The sequence below is a fragment of the Mirounga leonina genome, unplaced genomic scaffold (genome assembly GCF_011800145.1).
Source record: "Mirounga leonina isolate KUSES-001 unplaced genomic scaffold, KU_Mleo_1.0 Mir_168, whole genome shotgun sequence".
In the NCBI taxonomy this organism is placed as follows: Eukaryota; Metazoa; Chordata; class Mammalia; order Carnivora; family Phocidae; genus Mirounga; species Mirounga leonina.
The window spans coordinates 54,487,639-54,498,847 of NW_023270426.1; the positions used below are offsets into that span (position 1 = coordinate 54,487,639).

The following is an 11,209-nucleotide window of genomic DNA, read 5'->3' on the forward strand; positions in this document are numbered from 1 at the left end:
AAACTATTCAAAGAAAAAGAAAGTTGAATAAACAAGGCAAAATGAGAGTTCAATTAGTGTTTGAAGAGAAAAATGAGGGGAGAAGGGCATGAAAGATGTGAGCACGGATGGAAGACTGATGCCTAGAGGTGGCACACATTACTGGGAGGGAGTCATCAACTTATTTCAAATAAAAATATTCTCCAGGGTTCCCATTTGATTCTTCCACTCTTTTCTGCTCAAGAGTCATGAGCCCATTTTACTCTGGTTGTCTTCATATAATCTTCGGTATAGTAAAAGGTAAATGGTCATCCTGACCTCAGTACAGCAAGAAAAGCCTTAAGAGGATTATTCTGCATTCCCCAAATTAAAAACTTTATCAAATAGCAAACATAAACCTTAAAGAATGCATGATGGCCTAACCCCACTGATAGATTAGCTTCAAATCAACACAATGTCATCTAGCATGAGATTAAAACCCTGGCCTTCCCATTTATGGACTGTTCTACTACGTTATATTATTCTTAAAAGAGATCAATCAGTCTGATCCAGACCTGTTTTAGAAAAGAGAAAAAGTAAAGCTAAGAAATAGACTCAATCTTCTTTTTCCACAGCAACAATCACATTCGAAAGTACTTTAGTACTTGGAAAAACCCTTCACTTCAATTCTTGTACTTATAGCCTCCATTCTGCTTCATGCACACTATTAAACCTCTTGTTGAACAAATCCTACACAGTTACTATCACTATAATAATGCATATTTTAAAAAACAAAAGAGCAACACATTTTCTTCTAAAATATAACCAAGTAATTGCAGGACATCTTATCTGCATTCTGTGGTCTACCTCTTTTGTACAAAATTGAGTCCTGTATTTCCTAATACTTTCATTCATTATTTTAGGGGAAAAAGGATCAATAGAAAATATATAATAACATATTTTAGGGGAAAAAGGATCAATAGAAAATAAATAATAACATCTATAATAAAATATATAATAACAAGAATGATGGGAAAATAGCATATTAAACAAGTAAATTCTTTGGATATCCATCTCTTCTACCATTACGCAGGTTTTCCAAGCTTAAACATTTTTGACAAAATCTCTTCAATAATGCATGTATTTTACTGCCTTTATACCCCCAAATGTTTAACATATTGCAGTGAGTCTTTGTCTAGGATGCAAGGCCAATATGGGTACTAATTATTATAATATTCTTTCACACGCTAATGCCTTATGGCCTTTATACTTAGCCCCTCCCCCCATAAATGTCCCTGGTTTTTCACACTGTAAGGTATCACTGCTTTTGCATAGAATTTTTAAGGCCTGGGGCGCCTGGGTGGCTCAGTTGGTTAAGCGACTGCCTTCGGCTCAGGTCATGATCCTGGAGTCCCAGGATCGAGTCCCATATCGGGCTCCCTGCTCAGCGGGGAGTCTGCTTCTCCCTCTGACCCTCCTCCCTCTCATGCTCTCTGTCTCTCATTCTCTCTCTTGCAAATAAATAAAAAATTAAAAAAAAAAAAAGAATTTTTAAGGCCTGTTTCGGTCTAATAGCTGCCATGGTTTTTTGCTCTGATTAAGACTGACCTATTACCTCATATGCCTTTCATTGTCTGGATCCAGTTTATAGAAAGCCCAGGAACTTAAAAACCAAGAGACATTGACTTTTCTATATGATCTAAGTATTAATGCATTGTCTATTTTAGGTGGTCATGAGTTTTTGATGTTTTCTCCTAGTTTCTCAACTATGTGCTACAGGCAAAGCAAGAGACTTCTCTACAAGTTGGATGGATCTGTTATTGCCCAGATAATAGTTTCAGGCAGGACATTTGTTATCAAATCAAGGCATAAAATCTCAAGTTGCTCCATAATTAAGATCCTAATTTATTTCCATTTATGTTTTAAAACTCAGGATTTAGTAATAGAGGCTTCACATTATGTTTTTTTCTTTTTTCTTTCTTTTTTTAAAGATTTTATTTATTTATTTGACAGAGAGAGAGACAGTGAGAGAGGGAACACAAGCAGGGGGAGTGGGAAAGGCGGAAACAGGCCTCCCACCAAGCAGGGAGCCCAATGCGGGGCTTAATCCCAGAACCCTGAGATCATGACCTGAGCCGAAGGCAGTCGCTTAACCAACTGAGCCACCCAGGCGCCCTGTATCATGTTTTTTTCTTCGCACACATACAAAAAGTAATGGCCAATTCCACAATGTTTTGGAGATTTGCAACCTCTTAATAATCATGGCAGAATTTTACAGTGAATTAGGTGCCCTAGTCGCTATCCAGCAAAGAAATGTTGAGAATGCAGGAGAAGAGGGGAAAGATGAAGATGGAGAAAAATGAAAACAATTTTTATTTTAAGAGGACTGACTCAGAAAGGATGCCACTGGAGACAGACTGTTTGGCATGATGTCAGCAACTGTGTAAGAAATGGTGCAATGGCGAATCTGTAACCCAGTTTGAAGGGCTATATCAACAGATGCTAGAACTAATTTGAAAGGAATGATTATCAGTTAAGGATCAATTAAAAATAAATAAATGATGTCAAGTCACTAAAAGCTATTGATATACAATAGGCTCGTATATAAGGATTAATAACTGGTTAAAATGGATACTGACAAAACTTTATTTATCATGCCATTTAGTCTCTTTTGGCCACATGACTTATGTTAATTAGATACTTGCAAGCTCCAGGAAAAATACACTTTCACCATTGTGATAGAAAAGGATAACTAGTGATCTCTTACCAGTACTATAGATGTGTATAAATGTACAATTGAATTTATATCCATGCAAATCAATGTAACAGAATTTTCTATTTATAAAACTTAGAGTTGGTATGGAGAGTATGCTTAAAAGTATGCTAAAAATTTCAGCAATAATTGTTTCACGGCAAGTACCTCATAGCTCTATGTGCATTTCCTTGGATGGTACTCCAGAGATCCCTGAAAAATAATGGTTCAACCTAGACATGCACTTGTTTGTGGCAGTTAGAGTAACTCTGTTTCCAAGTTTAGAAACTATGGTAAAAGCAGTAGGTTCTTACAATTCACCTTCCCTCTCTTTCTCAGGAGAGCACTGAAAACTAACTAACAACATCAGTTTCATACAGAGCAGAAAGTCACTTTCCATGGATTTGCAGATTCACCTTTACTGGTTTACTTCTTTTACTTTTTCCATCTTTCCTTTAAAAGATCTCCATTGATTATCCTGACACCTGCTGGCAAGGGCACAGTTGATCCTTGTTGGCTTTTCCCCACTTCCTCAAATCAAAGACTTTTTGGAGGTATTTTCAGTGACAACTAAGTGGTAATTTATTCCATTTAAGTATTTATAGTACTTAATTTCTAACATTATCACATAACCATGAGAAAAATTCCCATACTTATTCTACTTCACATGGGCAACCATTTGACTCTTTGTATATAAATACATGTTTGTTTTGATTAACAAAAGATACTATAATCATTACATGGGCTATGATTAAATAAACAAACAAAAAACATGCCAGGCATCTTCCTTACAACACATATAAGAATTGAATAATAGGAATGGCTGGGTTTTGGTTTTCTATTTTTTTCATAATAATATTAGTTTACAAACTACTTAGGAATAAACTCAACTATGTAAAAAGTAAATTGATCAGCTATGAAAAGTCATGCCATTAATTATGTATTTATAAAATTTGCTATTTGTTTCTCAGTGCCTATTCATGATGATTTACTGTCTTGAACTGAGTTCTGAAGCCTACACTGTTTTATGGGGTTTTTTGGCAAGAATATGATGAATCTACTACAACATATATCATACTCAAAGCTATTGCACCTGCAAGTGTACTCAGTAAACAAGAAATACCAGAATTAAATTCTTAGGCTTTATGAAACTCTCATATCGGCAGGTTTTTTAAATTGTGCACAAATGATAAGATACACAGTCCATCCCATTATGCAAAACCTTCAAAAAGATTAAAAGTTTTAAAAATAAATTACCTAATTGAAATTTTTATCTTAGTATCAGTAAAATTAAGACTATGGACTACTAATTTAGAATCTAGGAACTGGCAAACTTATATTTTCTAATGGTTTTGAGTAACCAAGCTATTTTATATTAGTATTATATGTTTTATCCCTTTACTTTACATTGCTATAGTTTTGTGAGAAAGAAAAATCACATGTATCTGGCAATAAAAGCAAACTTTATTAAAATACTAAAAATACCCTAGATCCTGAATACATGTTTTATACGAACACTGATCTTAGGATATTTGAGAAAAACATGAGAGAGTTTTAATTTAGAGTACAGAAGTGAAATACATTTGCCTGGTTTTGAAGGTCTTTGTAACTTTAAGACCATAGAAAGAAGAAGGTAGCATTTCAATTTTTTAACCATAATTTTTATTATTATAAATGTTTTCCCAAAACCATATGCATATTTAAAACAAAATGCATTTCAATTCTAAAGAAACATTTCAAGAATAAGCAAAAAAAGCTTTTTCAGGAACGGGGCGGGGGGTGGGGGGGTGGGCGGGGAATGTGTGCTGTATCACCACAGTGTATGGAACGGCCAAGATTTTGCATTAGTGTTAAACTGTCAAAACAGGATACTTAATCTTCACTTTATTATTTTTAGTTCACCAGTTCAAAATTATTTTTAGGTGCTTCATCTGGCATCTGAATTAGCACTTATTTTTAAAGTACAGAATTCATGGTCATGTAAATTAAGTAACGAAAACACTAATGTGTAATCAATTTTTAAAAACACAAAAAACCTGTTATTTCAGTGTAAATATTGCTATACTGATTATAGAAACATACTGTTATTATCTTGAGTGAGACTGTTCAGGTACTAATTTATTCTCACGTAGAATAACTAAAAAACACCATTGATTAAAAAAAGGAAATTCAAATGCCAATGATTCATAGTATTTAGGACATGTCTAGACATTTTTAGACAGTGCCATTTGCTTAAAGACTTCAGGCACCAACTGCAGGCACAGGGACAGATTGCATAAGATGTCACGTGCTTGCTGCAACTGTATGCATGTTATTGGATTTTTCAGAGCAACCCACAGTGATGAATAATTTAAGAGTTAATAAAATATTCAATCTGACTGATCCATTGGTTTAATTTTAAAATAAAAACGACTAATAAAAGAAATTACCAAATCCCAATCATTAATGCACGTAAATTGCCACCCACACAGGGAAACACCAATTTCTAAAAGGCTACATTAGATAAACGATGTCCAGGGCAGAGGGATGCAAGGGAAATTCTCAGTGTTAACACTGGCTTCAATAAGTTTACTTAAAGTTTAATTGTTCGGAGCTGTCACACAAGCTGCACTCTGCCTTCTGCAGGGCTGAAGGAGAAATTAGAAAGGTGCAAGTTTAACAAAAGGACTCACGGAAAATGGTCCGTTTCTTTCCTAAAGCCCTCTTTCCCTCTAATCACAGGATGGCTGGAAAAAAAAAAGGGGGGGGGGGGGGGGGAGCAATCTACGAAAAGAATATGGAGTACACCGCTGCCCGATTATTGTCTAGGAGCGGGAATGGAGAACCCTAGCAAAATCGGCGTGGTTGGTTTGTCTGGCAGAGTAAGCTGTGCCCTAGGCGTGGGTATCTTTAGGAGGCAGAGCTACCCACTGCAGTGAGCCAAGACTCACCGCGCCCCAGGGTTCCCGCAACCAGACCGAGTGAGGATAGCGTGGCCACGCACGCTGGACACATCCTCCTCCACCCCCGCCACCCTCCACCTCGGCTCGGGGACAGATGGTGGCTGCGGTGGCACGGTGTAGGTGCGTGTGAGTGGGTGAATGTGCGTTTTCGTGTTTGGGGTGGGAACGGAGGTGGGGAAGGGAGGAGGAGAAGGTAGTGCCTGCAGTTCGTCCCTTCCCCTTCCTGCTAAGGGATGAAAGTGCTGAAGAAATCCAGATGGGAAAGAAGAGAAAGGAAAAATAACAGTGGTGGGAGCCCTGTCTTTTCCATATCGCTGGGGAACTCAGCCGAGCAACTACAAAGCCATTACCATGCCTTAACCTTCAGTGGAGTGGCTGCCTCTGCCTGATAACTGGAAGGGCACTTTGTAAACGCAGGCAAGGCACACACCTACACACACGCTACTCGCTGGGGAAAATAGCCACGTTCTGGGGGCGGGAGGGAGGCCGAGGCAAAGCACGGCCATGGATCGCTACTGGCAGGGCAGTGAGGGCATCCAGGAACACCAAGCTTCTTGGGCAAACAGTAGCCCAAGAGCTCACAATTTTCCTATGAAACAGATAAATGGATGGATGCAGGCATGGATGGTGTAGAACACTCACGCAGTGTGAATTTCAAGTGAATTCAATTCGAGTCAACGCTTTTAATTCAACTATCCTTCTTTTTAGAGGCACAGCATTTAAAACCCTGTAGTGCACTCAGCTCTCCACTTGAAGCAGCCTGCTAAGGGTTGTATTACCCTTGGACCCCTTAGAAGGGGCCGCCCCTATCCGTGAGTGCAGAAGGGGCGCAAGTCCCTCTTGCGCGGTTTCCCCAGGGCCCCCTGTCGCTCCTCCTGCCCTTTATCGGCGCCAACTTCAGCCCCGACCCGCGAAGTGACGCGGCCGGGACAAGGGTTCATATTGACAAGCCACCCTTCGCAAAGGACCTGAAATTCGTCTATACAACTCAGTAGGAGACGCATCTAAGTCCTGCAATTTTTTGTAGGCTGGTTTATTTCACACAAGTCATGGAAAGCACAACCAGACCAGCTCTTACAACTTTTCTGCTCTTGGGAGGGGGAGCGAGGATGCCTCGCACTGCAAGATTCTCTATTACCAAGAGTTACGCGTGTACACTGAGGGGTACACGGAGGGAGTGCTGAGCCGAGCTCGGAGCCCCTGAGGTTAGAGGAGAGGCGGTTCTTGTGGTTTTTCTGTAATCTACGCAGCGCGTCCTGCAAGGGAAGGCGGGAGAAAGCCGAACTGACTTGTCAGACCCGTCTCCACCTCGCCCACCTCCAGAACTCCCAGGGCCAGGTTTGGATTTGCAAACCTCTCGGCCCCGGCCCACTTCGGAGAACTGCACCCGGGGGACAGACGGCCATGCGGCTCTCCAGCCTCTTCCCGTTTCAAGCAGATGACGCCCGCTAGCTTGCTTCCCGGCTCGGGCCCCCACGGAAGCCCCGCCCGCTGCCCGTAGCTAGCATCACCGGGCATTGCCCAGGGAGGTTTCGAGCAGTGACCAGTTGGCTCAGTGAGCCGAGGAACCTCTGGTTCCCAAGAGCGCCGTTCCCTCCCCCTGCCCTCGGTCCCCGTCTTTCCTCGATCTCACCTCCGTACCCTCTCACCCTCTTCCCCGCTCAGCCCCACGCACTCCGCTCTGACTTTGCGAGCACTTTTCCGAGGCACCCGGGGCGCGCCGCCTCCTCCGTACCGCCCGCGGCGCTCACCACCCCTGGCGCGCCCCGGGGACCGCCTCCAGCCCCCTGCGCGGCATTTCCCAGGGGACTCCAGCCTGTCCCGCACCTAGCGGCCCGGGCCCCGCCGCCTCACCTTTGCAGAACTGCGGGACACCGAGGCTGAGCCCGATCAAGAGCCAAGCGGCCACCGAGCGCTTCATGATTCGGTCCCCGAACGTGACCTCGGCTGGTCAGGGGTCCTAACAGAGGGCAGTGTCGCTGAGGTGGCACCGCAGGGCAGCGGCAGACCCCGCCCCTGCCGGAGAATTCAAAACGATGTCTTCTGCCCGCAGCACTACCTTAAACAAATTCTTGGAGAAGGCGAGAAAGAGTGGTGACCAAAGAGAGGAATCTTTCCTCCCCTTTTGCCTGCGCTCCGGCGCAAGAAGGTGGGCGATCTCTGAGGAGCCGCCGCCGGGCTCAGCCTCCGCTGCGGGTGGGTCCCGGCTGAGGCGCGGCGGGCGGGGCGGGGCGGGGCGGGGCGCGGGCTCCCGCGGCGGCTCCGGGTCACCCGCGCCTGTGGACCGGCAGACCGTGTGCTCGGCTTGCTCCGCTCTCGCCGCCGCAGCTGCGGGGCTTCTGACTTGGAGAACAATGAAGCGTGAGCTAGCGGGGAGCGAGCCGACGGCCGGGTGCGCACTGTGTACAAACAGAGGCGGCGTGCGTGTGAGCCCGAGCTTCGCAGGCGCGCTCCCCCGGTGCCCGCCAGCTCCCCCCCATTCCCTCCCCCAGTCTTCCCCTCTTTCCTACCTCTTCCCTACCCGCCCCCCCCCCACCCGCCCCCGTGGCTCCTTCTACTGGAAGAGAAAAGGGAGACAACTGCAGCCACACCCTGGCACCTGCCACCACCTCTAAAGTTCCTACATTGCCTGAGACTCTAGGGTTAAGGGAAGCACTTTGGTGTCTGAGATTCTCTTGGTTCCAGCATTGACTTTACAATTAACCACGTTAAGGATGCCCCTGAAGTTCTCAGTATAGCCAGGAAAATAAGTTAAAGAGATTTTGAAAAGTGACTCTTGGGGCACGAAGCTGCGTGAGAAATGGAACCCTGCAAAGTGAATTGCTCCGATTCTCAGGAAATGCAACCTAGTCAACAGCCAGACTCTAATCAGCTAAGACAAGGCTGCTCTGTTGTTCTGTCTGCAGTTTAGTTAGCTCTAGGGCTGGGAGAGTGGGTTGTGAGTTTATCTGTTCACATGGGCAAAAAGGTGAAGGCCTGGGGCAAGCCAGTACGAGACACGTGTCTTGTTAGGACACGTTTCAGATGAGAAATAATGGGGAGAATTTGGGCACTGTACAAGAAAAAGAGAAGTCAAGGACAGATTCTTGAAGTATCACTAAGGTGGGTCAAATTTTTCTGCTATCCACCCAAACCAATATAAATGGACTGGTTTTTCTTGCAGTGAAAGAGACTGCAGAATACCGACCATAGCTTAAAATAGTGCTTTCTCCTCTGTTTTTACGTTAGAATGATTGCTTAATGTACATGGATTTGATTCCATCAGTTGCAGGTACCAAAATGAAACACAGCTCTCTTTTCTTCTTCTAGAGAAGGCTGTAGAGAGAGAGAACCACAGGAAAAAAAAAAAAAAAAAAAAATTGTAGGACACATTCTTGAAAGCAAGCATTTGAAATGAGAACATACTCAGAAAGAGATAACAGGACAATTAGTCCTACAACTTCATCTCCTTTACCTCCTTGAGTCCTTTAAACTTCAATTTCTACCTTCCTTTTGGAATTTGAAGTGAGATCAAGGATGCAAGGTTGATAGAAAAGTAGTACTGCATGTTGCTATGGAGGAGTTATGATACTGTACCACTGGCAAACAAAAACAAAACAAGAGAAACAACAAAAATTATGTCAAAGCAAGTTTTGTTTCAGATCTCATGTGCTGGGGGAGGGTTAAATTTTTTTTTTTTTTTTTGCTAAGGGAAAGAGGGAGAATCATTTATTTACTATTTTCATGCTTAAAGCCATAGACGTTAGAATAGAACACCACTGTCCAGAACTATAGCAAGAAACTTTTAAACAATCAAATTCCAACTTTCTCCCATGTCATTATTACTTAATTCTGAAAGTAAGCCCTCAGTCATGCTGGGGCATGTCCATCATAAAGTACCTCTAACATTTTGAAATGAGATATTTAAAATTAGTTTTAAGGTTTTATTTCTAAAGGATAGTACTAAATCTCAAAAATATAAAATCAGAAGCCAGTGTCTTTGTGATGACAGAGTAAAGAAAAAAAGTGTGCCCCAAGAGTTTTATTTTCCTACTTTATTCTCTGTTTATTCCCACTTTTCCGATAATATGTGACCTTAATGAGCATGTTAGGAAGTTAATTTTTTGGCAACAGTACATGTTCTAAAATTTTATCTTTCTTTTAATTTCAACTGTTAAAAAAAAAAAAAAAACCTCCAGGAAAGCACAAAACTGCATTAAAATGCATATTCTATGACCAGATACCTGGAGGTGTGCCTGTAAATGCCATTCTGTATTTTCTGGTAGATGACTTGTAAAATATATCACCAGCTTAATGCTTTTATTTCCATAAGTCCCATTTTCAGTCTAAATTTGATACACAGTCTTAGATCCATATGCATAGATTCTATGTAGGTACCCTTTCTTTTTTCCCCACTTATCAATAATGATATGTACCAATAAGACTTTCATTTTGAATATTCCAGGCACTTCACCTAATTTACATTTATAGGACTTATTTCACTCTTACTAAATTCATATATTGCCTCTTCAGAAATGGAATATAAGAAATGTTAAAAGACCACAGGAAATAGATTTTTTTTTTTTAAAGTACAAAATTCTGTTATGACTCTTTTACCTCACATAAAGCACCAAGGGACCTTTGCTAATCATGTATGATCTAGTCTACAGTTTCTAGCTTCTCTAAATATGTGTCTGAAGTGTCAAAAATCAATCTATACATCATTTGAAATAGCACTTCCCAAAATACTTTCTACAGACTTACTTTCCCCAAGATGTTAATAAGTTTTGGGGGAAAAAGAGGTTCCATGGTCAAATAATTTTGGGAAATATTGCATATCAAAGTAGCAACTTGAAGATTTGGTAAATGTTAACATATAAAAACTGTGAAATGTCCTATGGTTAAGAAACTTTTCCAAAAGTCTTTAATCCAGTATTTTGCAAACTTTTCTTTTTTCACCACGACAGGCTTTTTCTCAGAATACTTGGTAAGATATTATAGATTTAGTGCTATAAGGAAAACAACTTGGTAAAGATTGCCTGAAAATAAAGCAAAATAAAGAATCAGCAAAACAAACAAAAACAAGACTGAGGGAAGTTTACTGGTTTTCAAGAATTCTTCTCATTGGCTCAGAGCTTGGATTCTGGAATGGTACATATCTGAATTGAAATACTATGTTTACCACTATGACTCCTGAAACTCTCAAGTCAGTTAAAGGCCAGGTCTCAGTATTCTCAACGGTAAAATGGAGTAAAACTCATAGTGGTAGTTTATTGTAGTACACAAAAGAGCCCAGTCCAGTAATGAGTCCACAAATGAAGACGATGATAATGATGAATAAATAAGAATAATCACATATGGAACTCCAAAAGACTTTTCCTCAAAAGCTGATTATCTCCATTCTTCACTTGTCACCCCCAATAAATTATATGGAAAATTTTAAATTTACCTTTTAAGTTGTCAAGCAACAGATAACACTAAATAGAGTATTTCTGTAATTATTTCCATAATTGAATATTTAGAAATAAACTAGATACAGGAAGGGTCTTAGTTTGTTTGATCAAGTTACACTCAGTAC

General features: G+C 41.3%; 1 protein-coding gene across 2 annotated transcripts in view; it reads right to left on the bottom strand.

Annotated features, from left to right (window-relative positions):
- Positions 1–7,849, bottom strand: part of EDIL3 (EGF like repeats and discoidin domains 3) — a 392,993-nt gene extending 385,144 nt beyond the window's left edge. For both annotated transcript variants that reach the window (XM_035014793.1, XM_035014792.1), the window contains exon 1: positions 7,507–7,849. In XM_035014793.1, the coding sequence (XP_034870684.1) occupies positions 7,507–7,573 (67 nt within the window). In that variant the 5' untranslated portion in view covers positions 7,574–7,849. The remainder of the gene's footprint in view (positions 1–7,506) is intronic.
- Positions 7,850–11,209: the final 3,360 nt, after the last annotated feature.